This window comes from Aethalodelphis obliquidens, unplaced genomic scaffold (assembly GCF_003676395.1).
Source record: "Aethalodelphis obliquidens isolate GAN/ISIS:26980383/991018 unplaced genomic scaffold, ASM367639v1 scaffold35, whole genome shotgun sequence".
Classification (NCBI taxonomy): Eukaryota; Metazoa; Chordata; class Mammalia; order Artiodactyla; family Delphinidae; genus Aethalodelphis; species Aethalodelphis obliquidens.
Window position 1 is genome coordinate 14849336 of NW_020837979.1, and position 22996 is coordinate 14872331.

General features: G+C 36.6%; 1 protein-coding gene across 1 annotated transcript in view; it reads right to left on the reverse strand.

Annotated features, from left to right (window-relative positions):
* DNAH6 (dynein axonemal heavy chain 6) overlaps window positions 1-22996 on the reverse strand; it is a 292860-nt gene that overhangs the window by 187315 nt on the left and 82549 nt on the right. The window contains exons 15-18 of the mRNA XM_027129214.1: window positions 21681-21932; window positions 15126-15254; window positions 5007-5120; window positions 997-1140 (exon numbers count right to left, since the gene is read on the reverse strand). Coding sequence (XP_026985015.1) covers window positions 997-1140; window positions 5007-5120; window positions 15126-15254; window positions 21681-21932 — 639 coding nt within the window. The remainder of the gene's footprint in view (window positions 1-996; window positions 1141-5006; window positions 5121-15125; window positions 15255-21680; window positions 21933-22996) is intronic.

Sequence of the window (22996 nt, forward strand, 5' to 3'; positions counted from 1 at the left end):
TATACTAAAAAGATAATCTGTAAAAGAAAAAAATATTACTTGGACTTTTATCAAATTTAAGCCTTTTGGTCTGTGAAAGTCACTGTTTAGGGACTAAAAAGACAAGCCACTGACCGGGAAAACTATTTTCAAGTTACATATTTGAAAAAGGACTTATATCATGACTATATAACACAACATTGTTAATCAACTATACTCCAATATAAAATAAAAATTAAAAAAAATCTTTGCTGTTCTTCTATGAATTGTTAGACCCTAATGTCTTTAGAATGTAAATTCTAAAAACTTCTGCTGTGTAAAATGTATAAAAACTTTTTGGTGTGTCAAATATCATTTGTGTTACAAATTTTCAAGCTGGTAGTCTCTTTTACCATTACTTTCTGAGTACTATTTTAATTACTATTTGAGAGTCAACAGAAGAATGAATGAACAAGGATCATCGTTGCCAATGGACACTGTTCTCTATGTGTCAAAAATTAAATAAAATATAGATTTTAAAGTTCCAAAAAAAGAGAACTCTGAAAACTCACTAATAACAAAACAAACAACCCAATTAAAAATTGGGCTAATATTCAAACAGACATTTCAGCAAAGAAGGTAGATGGATGGCAAATGGACATGGGAAAAGATGTTCAACATTACTAATCATTAGAAAAAGGTAAATCATCACGATTATGAGACTGTACCACACATTTATTAGAAAGGTTAAAATGAAAACCAAACCAAACCAAATAAATAAACTCCCTATTGATAACAAGTGCTGGTGAGAATGAGAAACAACTAGAATTCTCATAAAAATCAATTGCATGATTTGGCCAGTTGAAGAGAGGGATGCAGTCTGTGCCTCTGCAATACAGTAGCTGAATTTGTCTGTTGTTTCTTCTCTCTGCAAAGCTGACTAATTTAAACAGAGAAGAATTCCTGGCTTTGGTCTCATTAGCATCAAGTAGTAACTGATTGACCTGGAGTTTTGGAAATAATTTCTACTAAACTTACCTTTTCTTTCATATTTTCCACCTTACTTTTTAGCTGGGGCACTGCACTGTTGGGTGGCAAGCCTTTTTCCAATTGAGTCACAAATTTGGCATATTTGGAAACTTGACTGTTTAGAAATTCTGGATCCAGGCAGTCAAATTTAGACTATGAAAATTGAGGGGAAAACAAAGAAGTTAAGACATATGATAAAACGCAAACTTGAAATAGTAAATTTTTTTTACTCTACTCACATTTTTTGATAGCTATGTTGTTAAAACAAGTTGACTCTATATTTTGGAAATGGCTCTACTTATTAAGATTTCTAATAGTGTATCAGGCATTGTTTGTTTATTACACTCATATCATTTTCTCCCATATCACCAAATGCAGTATTGCAATCCCTGTAATTTATTCCAGAGGGCCAACCATTGTAAAGTTACAAATAGCTAATGTTTACTCTTGTGACCTAGAAATGTCTCACCAAGTAGTCTCCTATTATTTGATCATGTAGCCCTTTAATATAACTGATTTAAACATACATTCCAATGTATGCATGTATTTATAAATATATTTCTCAGTTACATAAACATGTAAGTGTACACATATATTATGTCAGATGGGCATATGGATTGATGGTAATAGAAAATTTGTAAAAATGAAAAGATATTCCATGCTCATGGATTGGAAGAATTAATATTGTTAAGATGTTTATACCACCTAAAGAAATCTACAGATTCAATACAATCCCTATCAAAATTCCAGTGGTATTTTTCACAGAAATACAACAAACAATCCTAAAATTTGTATGGAACCACAAAAGACTCAGAATAGCCAAAGCAATCTTGAGAAAGAATAAAAAAGATGGAGGTATCAATTCCTTGATTTCAGATTATCCAACTATCCAAAGTTATAGTCATCAAAACAGCATAGTACTGGCACAAAAACAGACACATAGATTAATGGAACAGAAGAGAAAGCCCAAAAATAAACCCACACATGTATGGTCAATTAATTTACAAGAAAGGAGTCAAGAATATACAATGGGGGAAGGACAGTCTCTCAATAAATGGTGTTGGGAAAATTGGACAGCTAGAGGCAAAGGAATGAAACTGGACCACACACAAAAATAACTCAAAATGGATTAAAGATTTGAACCTAAGACCTGAAACCTAAAAACTCCTAGAAGAAAATATAGGCAATAAGCTCCTTGAGGTGGGTCTTGGCAACAATATTTTGGATTTGACACCAAAAGCAAAGGCAACAAAAGTAAAATAAGCAACTACATCTAACTAAAAAGCTTCTGCACAGCAAAGGAAAGCATGAACAAAATGAAAAGGAAAGCTATACTTAATGGGAGAAAAAATTTGCAAATTATATAGCTGATAAGGGGTTAATATCCAGAATATATAAAGAACTCAATAGCAGAAAAACAACCTGATTAAAAATAGGGCAAAGGATCTGAATAGATATTTTTTCCAAAGAAGACGTAACAGATGTCCAACAGGTACATGAAAAAATGCTCAACATCATTAATCACTGGGAAATTAAAATCAAAACCACAATGAAATACCACCTCACTCCTGTTAGAATTTTAGTATCAGAAAGACAAAATAGAACCAGTGTTGGCAAAGATGTGGAGAAAAAGGAACACTTGTGCATTACAGAAATGTAAATTGGCACAACAGCCATATGGAAAACAGTATTAAGATTCCTCAAAAAATTAAAAATAGAACTATCATATGATTCAGCAATTCCATTTCTGATTATTTATCCTAAGAAAGCAAAAACACTGATTCAAAAAGATATACAGACACCCAAGTTCATAGCAGCATTATTTACAATAGCCAAGAAATGGAAACAAACTAAGTGGCCACCAGTGGATGAATGGATGAAGAAAATGTAGTATATGTATACAATAGGCTATTATTCAGCCATAAAAAGAATGAAACCTTGTCATTTTTGACAACATAGATGGACCATGAGGGCTTTACGTAAAGTGAAATAAGTCAGACAAAGAAAGACAAATACCATATGACCCCACTTGTATATGGAATCCAAAAGCAAACAAAACAACAGAATAACTCATATGTAGAACCTAAAGCAAAACAAAACAAAACAACTAAAACAGAACAAATTGGTAGTTTCCAGAGGAGGGGTGTGTGTGTGTGAAATAAGTGAAGGAGGTCAAAATGTACAAACTTCCAGTTATAAAATAAATAAATCATGGGAATGTAATGTACAGCACAGTGACTATAGTTAATAACACTGTATTGCATATTTGAAAGCTGCTAAGAGAGTAGATCTTGAATATTCTCATAAGAAAAAAAGTTTTGTAACTATGTAAGGTGACAAATGTTAACTGACCTTATTGTGGTGATCACTGTGCAATATACAGAAATATTGGATCATTATATTTTACACCTGAAACTAACATGTCAAATATGCCTCAATTTTAAAAAAAGAAAATTTATAAACATTCATTTTTTTTTTCTGGATTCAACATTTTCTTTTTGCTCCCTAATGGGTCTTTTTGTATACTTCCTATGGTAAATTTGTCCCACTTTAGAAGCTACTGCTCTAATCTATGGTGGTAATCAGAAAACTCTCTAAGCTTCTTCTTTACTACTCAGGAGCATTTTCTAATTCTGAGATAAGTGATAAATGAGTTACACAAAAGCACTTAAAATTCTCTGATATAATAGTATATATATGTTTGTTTATTTTCCACTTTCTCCACCGAAAGGTAAATTCTGTGAGGGTTTGGACTTTGTCCTTTTTATTCTCCACTGGTATCTACTGTACCTAGAACATTATCTGGGAAACATTCTTGCATCACTGTGCCCAGATATGTGACTTCTAATTATAGGCACCAGCATAGGGAAGCTGAACAAGCAAGTGTAAAACAATATTTGTGAAGTTGATGGTATTTCTTACATGTCCATATCACACTTGAAAGAACAGATGGTCATCTATTCTGCCTCCTAGAGGGTTGACACTTGTTAAGGTTTGAACGCAAGGGTAGACCCTAAAAACCAAACCCTATGATACCTGGTCCCCTAATTTACTATTACTAGAATTTACTATTAAGCTCTCAAGGGAAGATCCTGGATCTCATTACTGGGATTCTATTCTATCACAGGGAACAAAAGGGCTTTCTTTCTTTCTTTCTTTCTTTTTTTTTTTTTTAAAAGGACAATAAGGGCTTCCCTGGTGGCGCAGTGGTTGAGAATCTGCCTGCTAATGCAGGGGACACGGGTTCGAGACCTGGTCTGGGAGGATCCCACATGCCGTGGAGCGGCTGGGCCCGTGAGCCACAACTACTGAGCCTGCGCGTCTGGAGCCTGTGCTCTGCAACAAAAGAGGCTGCAATAATGAGAGACCCGCGCACTGCAATGAAGAGTGGCCCCCACTTGCCACAACTAGAAAAAGCCCTCGCGCAGAAATGAAGACCCAACACAGCAAAAATAAATTAATTAATTAAACTCCTACCCCTAACATCTAAAAAAAAATAAAAAACACTTACCATGTTCCTTCAATGAGTCAAGTTCTTTCACAATATTATAAAAATAAATTAATTAATTAATTAAAAAAAGGACAATAAAAACAGAACCTAGGCTAACAGAAATCTAATGTGTGTAGATCATGAATAAAATCCTACAAACCTTAATAACACTTGGCTGTAGTGTGTTGGGACAACATTGTGTTCAGAAACCACAAAGAAGTTAAATGCCATGCTGTGAGGTCCTTTGATGACTCCTTCATTTAGTTATCTTATTTGGAGGACCTGAGAAACCTGCCTTACAATAATGTAGTCTTCTCTGTGGTACTTAAAGACTTATGTGGCAGAAAGACCTTTGTGCATTTCACCAGAAAGCTGATAATAATTCCCATAAAATAACACTGCATGTTTTGCTGAAATTAAGAATACACCAGCTTATTTTTTTAAAAAACTATAATTCATACCATTAGGTTTCTAAGGTTAAATAATACAAAAATGATTTAAGAAATGAAAGTTGTTGTTTTTTTTTTACCTGTAACCATTCTTGTTGGAGTTGATCCCATTCAGATAAAGAATCCCAGAGCAATTGTTTGAGCTTCAATTCAGCACTAACTTCTTCCAAAGCTTCAAACTTGGACACTTCTACCTTTTAAAATACAATAAGCAAAATGTACTATTTAATTTTCTGATATAGAGATCTTATGTTATCTTCCTATCAATAATTTTTGATACAGTGACACCTTAGCAGAATATGGGTGGGACCCAAATGGGGAAAGAAAAGGAGAGACAGAAACAATGAAAAAACAAATCACAAAACCCCATGTATATTCAGATTTCTATTTGAGTGACAAAATATAATTCTTTATATTTCCTTAGAACTTAGAAATTTTCCAAAGACACAAATATTACAAGAGTGCTAAGGGCATTCTTTCTCAAGTTGGATCATACATGTATATACCTGTCTGGTCTATCGGGTAAACAGATGAGTCTTTAGAGGTAATGATATCCTTTAGGGCTTATATCTTAGATGATAGAAGAGGGAGAGGATGTTTGTGTGGTAGTTGGTGGAGGGAATGGGGAGATTAAAGATGGAGTGAACAGCCTAGTTTCTTACCTATTTCTAACCCAGTGGACTGTATATGAACCCTAGACAGAGAAAGGTTGCAAGAAAATCTGAAGAAGCTGTTTTCATGCCTTGGAGGTGGGAAAATCTCCAGGAGGTTGGTTGCACAGAAACTGTGAGCTTTGCCATAAGCTGGGGCTTTAAACATTGCATACAATAGCAGCAAAATACACATTCTTTTCAAGTGCACGCAGAACATTCCCCAGGATAGATCATATGATAGGCCACAAAAGAAGTCTTAACAAGTTTAAGAAGTCTGAAATCATATTATCTTTTCCAGCTACAATGGTATGAAAATAGAAATCAACAACAAGAGGAAAGATGGAAAATTTACAAATATTTGGAAACTAAACACCACACTCCTGAACAACCAATGGCTTATAGAGGAAATCAAAGGGAAATAAAAATAAATATCTTGAAACAAATAAAAATGGAAACACAGCACACCAAAACCGATGAGATGCTGCAAAAGTAGTTCTGAGAGGGAAGTTTATAGTAATAAATGGATATATTAAGAAAATAGAAAGACCTCAAATAAACAACTTGACTTTACACAACAAAGAACTAGAAAAGGAGAACAAGCTAAGCCCAGAGTTAGCAGAAGAAAGGAAATAACAAGGATCAGGGTGGAAATAAAAAAAATAGAGAACAGAAAAACAATAGAAAAGATCAATGAAACTAAGAGCTTTTTTTCTGAAAAGATAAACAAACCTTTAGCTAGATTAAGAAAAAAAAGAGAGATGATGCAAAGAAATAAAATCAGAAATGAAAGAGGAGACATTAAAATCTATACCTCAGGGGGCCCTTCAAGATGGCAGAGGAGTAAGACGTGCAGATCACCTTCCTCCCCACAAGTACATAAAAAATACATCTACATGTGGAACAACTCCTACAAAACACCTACTGAACACTGGCAGAAGACATCAGACTTCCCAAAAGGCAAGAAACTCCTCGCGTACCCAGGTAGGGAAAACGAAAAAAGACGAAACAGAGACAAAGAATAGGGACAGGACCTGCACATCGGGGAGGGAGCTGTGAAGGAGGAAATATTTCTGCACAGTAGGAAACCCCTTCACCGGTGGAACCCTGCTGGAGTGAGTTGGGGCTGGGAGCTGAGGCTCGGGCTTTCAAGATCAGATCCCAGGGAGACGACGGGGGTTGGCTGTGTGAACACAGCCTTAAGGGGGATATTGTGCCACAGCTAGCCAGGAGGGAGTCTGGGAAAAAGTCTGGAACTACCTAAGATGCAAGAGACCATTGTTTCGGGGTGCGCAAGGAGAGGGGATTCAAAGCACTGCCTAAATGAGCTCCAGAGACGGGCGCGAGCCGCAGCTATCAGTGCAGACACCAGAGACAGGCATGAAATGCTAAGGCTGCTGCTGCAGCCACCATAAAGCCTGTGTGCAAGAACAGGTCACTATCCACACCTCCCCTCCTGGGAGCCTGTGCAATCCGCCACTGCCAGGGTCCCGTGATGAAGGGACAACTTCCCCGGGAGAACACATGGCACGCCTCAGGCTGGTGCAACGTCAGGCTGGTCTCTGCCGCCGCAGGCTCGCCCTGCATTCTGTACCCCTCCCTATCCCAGGCCTGAGTGAGCCAGAGCTCCCTAATCAGCTTCTCCTTTAACCTCCTCCTGTCTGGGCAAAGAACAGACACCAGAGGGTGACCTACATGCAGAGGTGGGGCCAAATCCAAAACTGAACCCCAGGAGCTGTGTGAACAAAGAAGAGAAAGGGAAATTTCTCTGTGCAGCCTCAGAAGCAGCGGATTAAATCTCCACAATCAACTTGATGTACCCTGCATCTGTGGAATACCTGAATAGACAACAAATCATCCCATAATTGAGGCGGTGGACTTTGAGAGCAAATGTAGACTTGGGGTTTGCTTTCTGCATCTAACTTATTTCTGGTTTTATGTTTATCTTAGTTTAGTATATAGAGCTTACTATCATTAGATTTGTTTATTGATTTGGTTGCTCTCTTCCTTTGTTTTTCATATATATATATATATATATATATATATATATATATATATATGTTTTCCATTTTCTCTTTTTGTGAGTGTGTATCTGTATGCTTCTTTGGAGATATTGTCTGTATAGGTTTGCTTTTACGATTTGTTCTAGGGTTCTGTCTGTTTGATTTTTTTTCCTTTAGTTTAGGTTTTAGTGCTTCTTTTTATAGGTGGATTTGTTTATTGGTTTGGTTGCTCTCTTCTTTCTTTATTTAATTTTTTTAATTTTAACAAAAAATTTTTATTTTAATAACTTTATTTTATTTTTCTTTCTTTCCTCCATTTTCTTTTGAGCCATGTGGCTGACAGGGTTTTGGTGCTCTGGCTGGGTGTCAGGCCTGAGGCTCTGAGGTGGGAGACCAGAGTCAGGACACTGGACCACCAGAGACCTCCTGGCCACAGTAATATCAATCAGCGAGAGCTCTCCCAGAGATCTCCGTCTCAATGCTAAGAACTAGATCCACTCAATGACCAGCAAGCTCCAGTGCTGGACACCCATGCCAAAGAACTAGCAAGAAAGGAACACAGCCCCACCCATTAGCAGAGAGACTGTCTAAAATCATAATAAGTTCACAGACACCCTGAAACACACAACAGGACATGGTCCTGCCCACCAGAAAGACAAGATCCAGCCTCATCCACCAGAACACAGGCACCACTCCCCTCCACCAGGAAGCCTACACAACACACTGAACCAACTTTACCCACTGGAGGCAGACACCAAAAACAATGGGAAGTACGAACCAGCAGCCTGTGAAGTGGAGACCCCAAATGCAGTAAATTAAGCAAAATGAGAAGAGAGAGAAATATACAGCAGTTGAAGGAGCAAGGTAAAACCTCACCAGACCAAACAAATGAAGAGGAAATAGGCAGTATACCTGAAAAAGAATTCAGAGTAAAAATAGTAAAGATGATCCAAACTCTTGGAAATATAATGGAGAATAAAAGAAAGGATTAACAAGGACTTAGAAAAACTAAAGAGCAAACAAAGAATGATGAACAACACAATAAATGAAATTAAAAATTCTCTAGAAGGAATCAATAGCAGAATAACTGAGACAGAATGGATAAGTGACCTGGAAGATAAAATAGTGGAAATAAGTACCGTAGAGCAGAATAAATAAAAGAGAATGAAAAGAATGAGGACAGTCTCAGAGACCTCTGGGACAACATTGAGTGCATCAACATTCAAATTATAAGGGTCCCAGAAGAAGAAGAGAAAAGAAAGGGAATGAGAAAATATTTGAAGAGATTACAGTTGAAAACTTCCTTAATATGGGAAAGAAAATAGTCAGTCAAGTCCAGGAAGTGCAGAAAGTCCCATAAAGGATAAATCCAAGGAGAAACATGCCAAGACACATATTAATAAAACTGTCAAAAATTAAATACAAAGAAAAATATTAAAATCAGCAAGGGAAAAGCAACAAATAACATACAAGGGAATCCCCATAAGGTTAACTGCTGAACTTTAAGCAGAAACAAATAACATACAAGATTATTAACAGATGATCTTTCAGCAGAAAGTCTGCAAGCCAGAAGGGTGTGGCAGGATATACTTAAAGTGATGAAAGGGAAAACCTACTACCAAGATTACTCTACCCAGCAAGGATCTCATTCAGATTCAATGGAGAAATTAAGACCTTTACAGACAAACAAAAGCTCAGAGAATTCAGCACCACCAAACCAGCTTTACAACAAATGCTAAAGGACCTTCTCTAGGCAGGAAACACAAGAGAAGGAAAAGACCTACAATAACAAACCCAAAACAATTAAGAAAATGGTAATAGGAACATACATATCGATAAATACCTTAAATGTAAATGGTTTAAATGTTCCAACCAAAAGTCATAGGCTCACTGAATGGATACAAAAACAAGACCCATATATATGCTGTCTACAGGAGACCCACTTCAGACCTAGGGACACATACAGACTGAAAGTGAGGGGATGGAAAAAGACATTCTATGCAAATGGAAATGAAAAGAAAGCTGGAGTAGCAATTCTCATATCAGAGAAAATAGACTTTAAAATAAAGACTATTACAAGAGACAAAGAAGGACACTACATAACGATCAAGGGATCAATCCAAGAAGAAGATATAACAGTTGTAAATATTTATGTAGCCAACATAGGAGCAACTCAATACATAAGGCAAATGCTAACAGCCATAAAAGGGGAAATTGACAGTAACATAATGATGGTAGGGGACTTTAACACCCCACTTTCACCAATGGACAGATAATCAAAAATGAAAATAAATAAGGAAACACAAGCTTTAAAGGACACATTAAACTAGATGGACTTAACTGATATTTATAGGATATTCCATCCAAAAACAAAACAATTCACTTTCTTCTCAAGTGCTCATGGAACATTCTCCAGGATAGATCATATCTTGGGTCACAAATCAAGCCTTGGAAAATTTAAGAAAATTGAAATTGTATCAAGTATCTTTCCTGACCACAAAACTATGAGACTACATATCAATTACAGGAAAAAAATCTGTAAATAATACAAACCCTGGAGGCTAAACAATACACTACTAAATACCCAAGAGTTCACTGAAGACATCAAAGAGGAAATCAAAAAATACCTAGAAAAAAATGACAATGAAAACACGATGGCCCAAAACCTATGGTATGCAGCGAAAACAGTTCTAAGAGGGAAGTTTATAGCAATACAATCCTACCTCAAGAAACAAGAAAAGCCTTAAATAAACAACCTAACCTTACATCTAAAGGAACTAGAGAAAGAAGAACAAACAAAAGCCAAAGTTAGCAGAAGGAAAGAAATCAAAAAGATCAGATCATAAATAAATGAAAAAGAAATGAATGAAATGATAGCAAAGATCAATAAATCTAAAAGCTGTTTCTTTGAAAAGATAAACAAAATTGATAAACCATTAGACAGACTCATCAAGAAAAAAAGGGAGAAGACTCAAATCGATAGAATTAGAAATGACAAAGGAGAAGTAACAACTGACATTGCAGAAATACAAAGAATCATGAGAGATTACTGCAAGCAACTATATGCCAATAAAATGGACAACCTGGAAGAAATGGACAAATTCTTAGAAAAGCACAACCTTCCGAGATTGAACCAGGAAGAAATAGAAAATATAAAGAGACCAATCACAAGCACTGAAATTGAAACTGATTGAAAATCTTCCAACAAACCAAAGTCCAGGACCAAAGTCCAGATGGCTTCACAGGCAAATTCTATCAAACATTTAGAGAAGAGCTAATACCTATCCTTCGCAAACCCTTCCAAAATATAGCAGAGGCAGGAACACTCCCAAACTCATTCTACAAGGCCACCATCACCCTGATACCAAAACCAGACAAAATGTCACAAAAAAAGAACTACAGGCCAATATCACTGATGAACATACATGCAAAATTCCTCAACAAAATACTAGCAAACAGAATCCAACAGCACATTAAAAGGATCATACAGCATGATCAAGTAGGGTTTATCCCAGGAATGAAAGGATTCTTCAATATATGCAAATCAAAAATGAGATAAACCATATTAACAAATTGAAGAATAAAAACCATATGATCATCTCAATAGATGCAGAAAAAGCTTTCAACAAAATTAAACACTGATTTATGATAAAAACCCTCCAGAAAGTAGGCATAGGTAACTTACCTAAAGATAATAAAGGTCATATATGACAAACCTACAGCCAACATCGTTCTCAATGGTGAAAAACTGAAATCATTTCCACTAAGATCAGGAAAAAGACAAGGTTGTCCACGCTCACCACTATTATTCAATGTAGTTTTGGATGTTTTAGCCACATCAATCAGAGAAGAAAAAGAAATAAAAGGAATCCAAATCGGAAAAGAAGAAGTAAAACTGTCACTGTTTGCAGATGACATGACACTATACATAGAGAATCCTGAAGATGCCACCAGAAAACTACCAGATCTAATCTACCAGAAAACTACTAGAGCTAATCAATGAATTTGGTAAAGTAGCAGGATACAAAACTAATGCACAGAAATCTCTTGCATTCCTATACACTAATGATGAAAATCTGAAAGAGAAATGAAGGAAACATTTCCATTTACCATTGCAACAAAAAGAATAAAATACCTAGGAATAAACCTACCTAATGAGACAAAAGACCTGCATGCAGAAAACTATAAGACACTGATGAAAGAAATTCAAGATGATACAAACAGATGGAGAGATATACCATGTTCTTGGATTGGAAGAATCAACATTGTGAAAATGACTGTACTACCCAAAGCAATGAACAGATTCAATGCAATCCCCATCAAACTACCAATGGCATTTTTCACAGAACTAGAACCACAAATTTCACAATATGTATGGAAACAAAAATGATCCTGAATAGTCAAAGCAATCTTGAGAAAGAAAAACAGAGCTGGAGGAAGCAGCCTCCCAGATTTCAGACCATACTACAAAGCTATAGTAATCAAGAAAGTATGGTAGTGGCACAAGAACAGAAATATAGATCAATGGAACAGAATAGAAAGCCTAGAGATAAACCCACACACATATAGTCACCTTATCTTTGATAAAGCAGGCAAGGATATACAATGGAGAAAAGACAGCCTCTTCAATAAGTGTGCTGGGAAAACTGGACAGCTACATGTAAAAGAATGAAATATGAACACTCCCTAATACCATACACAAAAATAAACTCAAAATAGATTAAAGACTTAAATGTAAGGCCAGACACTATAAAACTCTTAGAGAAAAACATAGACAGAACACTTTATGACATAAATCACTGCAAGATCCTTTTTGACCCATCTCCTAGAGAAATGGAAATAAAAACAAAAATAAAGACATGAGACCTAAGGAAACTAAAAAGCTTTTGCACAGCAAAGGAAACCATAAACAAGACCAAAAGACAACCCTCAGAATGGGAGAAAATATTTGCAAATGAAGCAACTGACAAAGGATCAATCTCCAAAATATACAAGAAGCTCATGCAGCTCCATATCAAACAACAAACAACCCAATCCAAAAATGGGCAGAAGACCTAAATAGACATTTCTCCAAAGAAGATATACAGATTGCCAAGAAACACATGAAAGGATGCTCCACATCAGTAATCATTAGAGAAATGCAAATCAAAACTACAGTGTGGTATCACCTCACAACGGTCAGAATGGCCATCATCAAAAATCTACAAATAAATGCTGGAGAAGGTGTGGAGAAAAGAGAACCCTCTTGCACTGTTGGTGGGAATGTAAATTGATACAGCCACTATGGAGAACAGTCTGGAGGTTCCTTAAAATCTAAGAGTAGAACTACCCAGCAATCCCACTACTGGGCATATACCCTGAGAAAACTGTAATTCAAAAAGAGTCATGTACCACAATGTTCATTGCAGCTGTATTTACAATAGCTATGGCATGAAAGTAACCTACATGTCCTTCAACAGATGAATGGACAGATGAATGAAAGAAGTTGTGACAAATATATAAAATGGAATATTACTCAGCTATAAAGAAAAAGGAAATCGAGTTATTTGTAGTGATGTGGATGGACCTAGAGTCTGTCATACAGAGTGAAGTAAGTCAGAAAGAGAAAAACAAATACCGTACACTAACACATATATATGGAATCTAAAAAAAAAAAAAGGTTCTGAAGAACCTTGCAGCAGACAGGAATAAAGACACAGACATAGAGAATGGACTTGTGGACATGGGGAGGGGGAAGGGTAAGCTGGGACGAAGTCAGAGAGTGGCATGGACATATATACACTAACAAATTTAAAAGAAATAGCTAGTGGGAAGCAGCCACATAGCACAGGGAGATCAGCTCGGTACTTTTTGTCTACCTAGAGGGGTGGGATAGGGAGCGTGGGAGGGAGATGCAAGAGGGAGGGGATATGGGGATATATGTATAGCTGATTCACTTTGTTATACAGCAGAAACTAACACACCACTGTAAAGCAATTATACTCCAATAAAGATGCTAAAAAAAAACCTTACACCTCAGAGATACATATGATCATAAGAGACTCCTCTGAATAAGTATATGCCAATAAATTGTATACCTTTGAAGAAATGTATAAATTGCTAGAAACATACTGCCCACCAAGACTGAATAAGGAAGAAACAGAAAATCTGAACAGACCAATAAGGATAAGGAGATTGAATGAGTAATCCAAAACCTCCCAGCACAGAAAAGCCCAGGACCAGATGACTTCACTGGTAAATTTTACCAAACATTTGGGGGGAGAAAAAAGAATTAATGCCAATATTTCTCAAACTTTTCCAAAAAAATTGAAGAGGTGGGAACACTACCAAACTCATTTTACAAGGTTAGCACTACCCTGACATTAGGGATCTGGCCTTGACTTCATTAAGAATTAGAGATGATTTCCTAGGCCAGTTAGGCCTTCACTCCTATCCTCCTAATGACTGAGAGCTGCAGAGGAAGGTTGTTATGAGGTGATCCTAAAGGATCGTAAAGTATAGATATGGAACGTGGAAGGAGGGAGACACACTTCTATTTCAGGCTCTGGCTCAAGCAAGGCTATTCTTTCTGACCCAAGAGTGCCCACCTGTTAGTTATAGCCTTTATCAAGCAATATTTCCGCCACAGCTCCCGTCCTACTGCATACTTTCCTGTCTTACAGGTCAGTTAACTAATCTGGGAAAAACTATGAACCCTAATTCTCTCATGCACAAACCTCCTGAATCAAGTATTGTACCAGTTGCATTGTCTAGTGCCAGGTCATTATTTTGCAGGTTGCTCCACCAAGCCCTGGGATCTGGAGTGGACACTCAGACTGCTCAGACCACTTTCTGGCCATCCATTTGGGGCTATGGAAGAGACAGGTGCATCCCCATGTGAGGTCCATGCACTCCGCTGAAACTTTTGGGGAACTGATTAACCCCTCCCTCATTGCTGGTGGCCCTCTGGATTTGATCCTAGGAATCTTTTCTATTTTCTTTTCTTTTTGGTCTCTCTAATAGCTGTTCAGAGCACTTATATCTCTCACTCATTTCTCTTCATTTTTTTGAGGCATATCTTTTAGCTTTTTAAACCTACCCTTTTTGTATCCATCTTTGCCCTGGCTTAGCCAAATTGTCTTCTTTCATCAAACTGGCACATCAAACCAGGGCAAATTAGGCAATATTGATGGAATCATAATACACACATGAATGTAAAAGAAGCTTGAATATTATTTAAGGAAGAATAGAGGGGTTTTAATTGACCACATTTAAAAATCCACATACATTTTAACATAGAAGCTACAGTCCCTGGTCTGAGGGTTTGTCTAAAATTCACAATTACTTTTTAATTAGAAAGACATTTTGTCTAACCTGTGTACTAATCTTTAAACACTTCACAGGCAGAGAACATGTCATATTTTGTATTTCAGATTGTTCCAGCACAGTGACTAGCACACTGGTGTCCAAACATTGAATACTTACAGTCACATTATTGAAAATGCGTATGCACCAATGTCATTTCTATGCACATATTTTAGAAACATATGTGTAGAGCTGTCATTACCTTAAAATTCTTCTGATAGGATTTATACTGAAATGCACGTTTTTGAAGATCATCTAGAACTGACTGCAGATCATTCAACATGACGTTTACTTTGTCTTGGTCAGCGTTAATATCCAAAATCTGTGGATCCTGTAAAATTAAGATAGGTTTTGATTACTCATTCTTATTTTGATGTATACCATCAAAATAAATGAATTAATAAACGTTTTCAAAAAATATTTCTTCTAATTCTCTTTTCACTCTAATTTTTAGAAAATATATTAAAATTGTTGTTTTTCTGTATTTAAAGCAATGCATATACATTGTAAAAATTACAGAAATGTATAAAGAAGTAACTTGGGGATAATATTGCTTTTAAAGAATACCTAATACATTTTCCCTCATCTGTTTTCATTTATTACATTTGTTTCAGCTAACGTGACTTCAGGTAAGGAGAGGTGAATACAATATGGAAAAGAAAGAAGAAAATATGATATAAGGAAAATTATCATTTTACAATAAAGGAATAATTACAATTTATGGGACTTCCCTGGTGGCTCAGTGGTTAAGAATCTGCCTGCCAATTCAGGGGACACAGGTTCGAAACCTGGTCCAGGAAGATCCCACATGCCACGGAGCAACTAAGCCCATGGGCCACAACTACTTAGCCTGTGCGCCTAGGGCCCATGCTCCTCAACAAGAGAAGCCACCACAATGAGAAGCTTGCACACCACAATGAAGAGTAGTCCCTGCTCGCTGAAACTAGAGAAAGCCTGCACACAGCAATGAAGACCCAATGCAGCACACACACACCCCCAAAAAACGGAATGATTACAATTTACAATAAAGGTATGATTCTATTTAATTGAAGTTCATAAAAAGGCAAAACCAATTTATGGCTTTAGAATTCAAGGTAGTGGCTGCCTTTGGAGAGGAAGGAAGGGTTAGTGACTAGGGGAGACACTAAGGATGGCAATAGCAATAGTTCTTCATCTCAGTAGTGGACACATGGATGTGTTCACTTTCTGAAAACTCACTGACTCGTACACTTATTACACTTATGTACAGCTTCCTCTGTGCAAAAATACAAAAATACTTCAATACAAAAGTAAAAACAGAGATAGCTTCATCCACCAGAGGGCAGACAGCAGAAGCAAGAACTACAATTCTGCAGCCTATGGAATGAAAACTACATTCACAGAAAGACAGACAAAATGACATATGTACCAGATGAAGGAACAAGATAAAACCCCAGAAAAACAACTAAATGAAGTGGAGATAGGAAACCTTCCAGAAAAAGAATTCAGAATAATGATAGTGAAAATGATCCAGGACCTCAGGAAAAGAATGGAGGGAAAGATACAGGGGATGAAAGAAATGTTTAACAAAGACCTAGAAGAATTAAAGAACAAAGACCTAGAAGAATTACAGAACAAACAAACAGAGATGAACAATACAATAACTGAAATGAAAAATACACTAGAAGGAATCAATAGCAGAATAACTGAGGCAGAAGAATGGATAAGTCACCTGGAAGACAGAATGGTGGAATTCACTGCTGCAGAACAGAAGAAAGAAAAAAAAAATGAAAAGAAATAAAGACAGCCTAAGAGACCTCTGGGACAACATTAAAAACACAAATATTCGCAGTATAGGGGTCCCAGAAGGAGAAGAGAGAGGGAAAGGACCCGAGAAAATATTTGAGGATATTATAGTTGAAAACTTCCCTAACATGGGAAAGGAAATAGCCACCAAAGTCCAGGAAGCGCAGAGTCCCAGGCAGGATAAACCCAAGGAGAAACATGCCAAGACACATAGTAATCAAACTGACAAAAATTAAAGACAGAGAAAAATTATTAAAAGAAACAAGGGAAAAATGACAAATAACATACAAGGGAATTCCCGTAAGGTTAACAGCGGATTTCTCAGCAGAAACTCTACAAGCCAGAAGGGAGAGGCATGATATATTTAAAGATGTGAAAGGGAAGAACCTACAACCAAGATTACTCTAATTGGCAAGGACCTCATTCAGAATTGATGGAGAAATCAAAAGCTTTAGAGACAAACAAAAGCTAAGAGAATTCAGCATCACCAAACCAGCTCTACAACAAATGGTAAAGAAACTTCTCTATTAAGAAAAATGGTAATATGAACATACATACTGATAATCACCTTAAATGTAAATGGATTAAATGTTCCAACCAAAAGTCACAGACTCACTGAATGGATACAAAAACAAGACCCATATATATGCTGTCTACAAGAGACCCACTTCAGACCTAGGGACACATACAGACTGAAAGTGAGGGGATGGAAAAAGATATTCCATGCAAAGGGAAATCAAAAGAAAGCTGGGGTAGCAATTCTCATATCAGACAAAATAGACTTTAAAATAAAGACTATTATAAGAGACAAGGAAGAACACTACATAATGATCAAGGGATCAATCCAAGAAGAAGATATAACAATTGTAAATATTTATGCAGCCAACATAGGAGCGCCTCAATACATAACATAACAGGGTAAATCGACAGTAGCACAATAATAGTAGGGGATTTTAACACCCCACTTTCACCAATGGACAAATCATCAAAAATGAAAATAAATAAGGAAACACAAGCTTTAAAGGACACATTAAACAAGATGGACTTAATTGATATTTATAGGACATTCCATCCAAAAACAACAGAATACAATTTTTTCTCAAGTGCTCATAGAACATTCTCCAGGATAGATCACATCTTGGGTCACAAATCAAGCCTTGGTAAATTTAAGAAAACTGAAATCATATCAAGCATCTTTTACAACCACAACGCTATGAGATTAGAAATCAATTACAGGAAAAACACGTAAAAAACACAAACACGTGGAGGCTAAATGATACACTACTAAATAACCAAGAGATCACTGAAGAAATCAAAGAGGAAATAAAAAAATACCTAGAGACAAATGACAACGAAAACATGACAATCTAAAACCTATGGGATGCAGCAAAAGCGGGTCTAAGAGGGAAGTTTGTAGCAATACATTCCTACCTCAAGAAACAAGAAAAATCTCAAATAAACAGTCTAACCTTACACCTAAAGGAACTAGAGAAAGAAAAACAAACAAAACCTAAAGTTATTAGAAGGAAAGAAATCATAAAGATCAGAGCAGAAATAAATAAAATAGAAACAAAGAAAACAATAGCAAAGATCAATAAAACTAAAAGCTTCTTTGAGAAGATAAACAAAATTCATAAACCATTAGCTATACTCATCAAGAAAAAGAGGGAGAGGAATCAAATCAATAAAATTAGAAATGAAAAAGGAGAAGTTACAACAGACACCACAGAAATACAAAGCATCCTAAGAGACTACTACAAGCAACTCTATGCTAATAAAATGGACAACCTGGAAGAAATGGACAAATTCTTAGAAAGGTATAAGCTTCCAAGACTGAACCAGGAAGAAAGAGAAAATATGAACAGACCATTCACAAGTAATGAAATTGAAACTGTGAATAAAAATCTTCCAACAAACAAAAGTCCAGGACCAGATGGCTTCACAGGTGAATTCTATCAAACATTTAGAGAAGAGCTAACACCCATCCTTCTCAAAGTCTTCCAAAATATTGCAGAAGAAGGAAAACTCCCAAACTCATTCTACGAGGCCACCATCACCCTGATACAAAAACCAGACAGAGATACTAGAAAAAAAGAAAAATTACAGACCAATATCACTGATGAATATAGATGCAAAAATCCTCAACAAAATACTAGCAAACAGAATCCAACAACACATTAAAAGAATCATACACCATGATCAAGTGGGATTCAATATATGCAAATCAATTGATGTGATACATCATATTAACAGACTGAAGAATAAAAACCATATGATCATCTCAATAGATGTAGAAGAAGCTTTTGACAAAATTCAACACCCATTTATGATAAAAACTCTCCAGAAAGTGGGAACAGAGGGAACCTTCCTCAACATAATAAAGGCCATATATGACAAACCCACAGCAAACATCATTCTCAATGGTGAAAAACTTAAAGCATTTCCTCTAAGACCAGGAACAAGACAAGAGTGTCCACGGTTGCTATTATTATTCAAGATAGTTTTGGAATTCCTAGCCATGGCAATCAGAGAAGAAAAAGAAATAAAAGAATACAAATTGGAAAAGAAAAAGTAAAACTATCACTGTTTGCAGATGACATGATACTATACATAGATAATCCTAAAGATGCCACCAGAAAATTACTAGAGCTAATCAATGAATTTGGTAAAGTTGCAGGATACCAAATTAATGCACAGAAATCTCTTGCATTCCTATATACTAACAATGAAAGATCAGAAAGAGAAATTAAGGAAACAATCCCATTCACCATTGCAACAAAAAGAATAAAATACCTAAGGATAAACCTACCTAAGGAGGTCAAGACCTGTACCCAAAAACTATATGACACTGATGAAAGAAATCAAAGATGACACAAACAGATGGAGAGATATACCATGTTCTTGGATTGGAAGAATCAATATTATGAAAATGACTATACTACCCAAAGCAATCTACAGATTCAATGTAATCCCTATCAAACTACCAATGGCATTTTTCACAGAATAGAACAAAAAAATCTTAAAATTTGTATGGAGACACAAAAGACCCTGAATAACCAAAGCAATCTTGAGGGCAAAAAAAGGAGCTGGAGGACTTCAGACTGTACTACAAAGCTACAGTAATCAAGACAATATGGTACTGGCACACAAACAGAAATATAGATCAATGGAACAGGATAGAAAGTCCAGAGGGAAACCCACACACCTATGTTCAACTAATCTATGACAAAGGAGGCAAGGATATACAACGGAGAAAAGACCATCTCTTCATTAAGTGTTGCTAGGAAAACTGGACAGCTACATGTAAAAGAATGAAATTAGAACACTCCCTAACACCATACACAAAAATAAACTCAAATTTGATTAGAGACCTAAATGTGAGACTGGACACTATAAAACTCTTAGAAGAAAACATAGGAAGAACACTCTTTGACAAAAATCACAGCAAGACCTTTTTTGACCCACCTCCTAGACTAACAGAAATAAAAACAAAAATAAAGAAATGGGACCTAATTAAACTTAAAAGCTTTCGCACAGCAAAGGAAACTATAAACAAGATGAAAAGATAACCCTCAGAATGGGAGAAAATATTTGCAAACAAAGCAGAAAAGGATTAATCTCCAAATTATATGAGCAGCTCATGTGGCTCAATATTTAAAAAAACAGACAACCCAATTAAAAAATGGGCAGAAGACCTAAATAGACATCTCTCCAAAGAAGACATACAGATCCAAGAGGCACATGAAAAGCTGCTCAACATCACTAATTAGAGAAATGCAAATCAGAACTACAATGAGGTATCACCTCACACCGGTTAGAATGGGAATCATCAGAAAATCTACAAAGAAAAAATGCTGGAGAGGGTATGGAGAAAAGGGAACCCTCATGCACTCTTGGCAGGAATGTAAATTGATGTAGCCATTATGGAGAACAGTATGGAGGTTCCTTAAAAAATTAAAAATAGAATTACCATATGACCCAGCAATCCCATTACTGGGCATATGCCCAGAGAAAACCATAATTCCAAAAGACACATGCACCACAATATTCATTGCAGCACTATTTACAATAGCCAGCTCATGGAAGCAACCTAAATGCCCATCGACAGACAAACGGATAAAGAAGATGTGGTACATATATACAATGGAATATTACTCAGCCGTAAAAAGGAACAAAATTGGGTCATTTGTAGAGGTGTGGATGGACCTAGAGATTGTCATACAGAGTGAAGTAAGTCAGAAAGAGAAAAACAAATAGCGTATATTAACGCATTTATGTGTAATCTAGAAAAATGGTACAGATGAAATGGTTTGCAAGGCAGAAATAGACACAGATGTAGAGAACAAACGTATGGACCCCAAGGGGGGAAATTGGTGGCAGGGTGGTCGGATTAATTGGGAGATTGGGATTGACATGTGTACACTAATATGTATAAAATAGATAACTAATAAGAACCTGCTGTATAAAAAATAAATAAAATAAAATTTAAAAATTAAAAAAAAAGAATCATCCGGATGTCTAGTCTAAGTTCTTAAAATAATTCCTCTTGCATATTTTGTATAGGAAAATTGATGCAAGTTAATCAAACATTCTTCTTTATCATTTATCAATTTATACTCTACCTCTTTCTAAGGGGGAATTTTCTAATATGTGGCTAAGCAAACCCTAAAATTGTCACAATAACTATAAAATATGCTAACAGGTTATAAAAACACTCATTTCATAATAATAAATAGAAACCAGCAGAAGGAGAATTCAATATTGCATACATGCTTTAGTTGCAATGGCCCAGAATTTATTCGGTATCTAAGAGAGGTTCAGAAACACTTTCAGTTTTCAATAGCAGCTCAGAGAATTAAGCCATAAAAAAACAAAAGTTAAACCAGATTAAAATGAAATATGCTTTCTAAATGGTTTATTAAAATGGAATAGTCAGCCTTTACACAGATTTTTAAATCCTGCTTCAGCTTACCTGTGCTAGCAGCTTTATTTCATTCACTTCATTGCTTAGATCCTCAAGATCTCTGCCCAGATGCACACAAAATTGCTTAATCTTTGTTTCTCTGTCACCCACGGATTTATCAATGGCATTCCGAACAGCAACAATGGATGGCTTCATAGTGACAAAAACAGCAAAGTCTTCGGGAGGTGTGGGAACCTGATATTGTTCAATCAGCTTGTACATCTGAACCACTACATTCCCTTCATCTTCAAGGCTTTCAATCTAAACAGAAACATTCGTTAAATAAATCAGAGTCCTTGTTATACCCGTTAAGATTGTCTGATAGGAGACAGCTGCTGTGCATCGTAAATATCACGCTGTGAAGAGCCAGCACACAGAGGGGTGCGTTTAATGCAGATCAAACTGGCTGGAGCCTGCTGGGTGGCAAATACAGTCATTGCTACGATGCAGGTAATAAGGCCCAGGAGGTAAGTTTTTCAGAGCTGAGCATAGTTAGTATTACTGTTATAGGTGTTTAGTTTTGTCTCTCTGTTTTGTTCTCTAGTAGATTAAACAGTGCCAATATTTGAAGTTTTCAGAGACAACAGGTGCTGTGAGGACGCCCAGCTGTAACACCTGACATTCCAGGCCTGTGTGTTGAGCAGTGACTGTCCCAGGGCAGCCCCTGAGGTGTGTGGACCATGTACCCATAGATTCAGAACCCTGATCTATGGTGAGACTCACACTACCCTTTAATAAAGGCTTCTGAAACCTTTATTACTGACTACTAAACATCTTTGCTTTGATGCCCTTCCTTCAGTGGACAGTGCCTTTACTACATTTTTGGCAAGGACTCCCCAGTTTTTGGGGAACCCTCCTCCCTGCCACTCTGCCACAAGATTATAGAGCAAGTATCCATGTTCTACAACTTGACCCACCTCCTGGCCACAAGCTGAACCAGGGAGAGTCAAATTGGGACCTAGTGAAACCAGCTTAGTCTGATCTCTCTCTTGAACTTGGGAAGAGTTAGGGTGCAGCTGTTGGCGGAGGCTATTTGCTTCCATGGGGTAACAAAGCATGTCCTAAACAGGAAATGAAAACTGCAGAGAGGCTTTAGAGAGATGGTTCTCAACCTTTAGCTGCATCCCAATCGCCCTGGCAAGTTTGGTAAAGCAAAGATTGTTGAACCCCTCCTGAGAGTTTCTGATTCAGAAGGTCCAGGGTGGGGCCTGAGAATATGCAAGTTCTCCAGTGACACTGATGCAGCTGGTGTCGGGAACACCCTTTGAGAACCACTGTTCTAGAGAGGAGCAGAGATGCGAGATGGAAAGAGAGGTCTTTTTGGT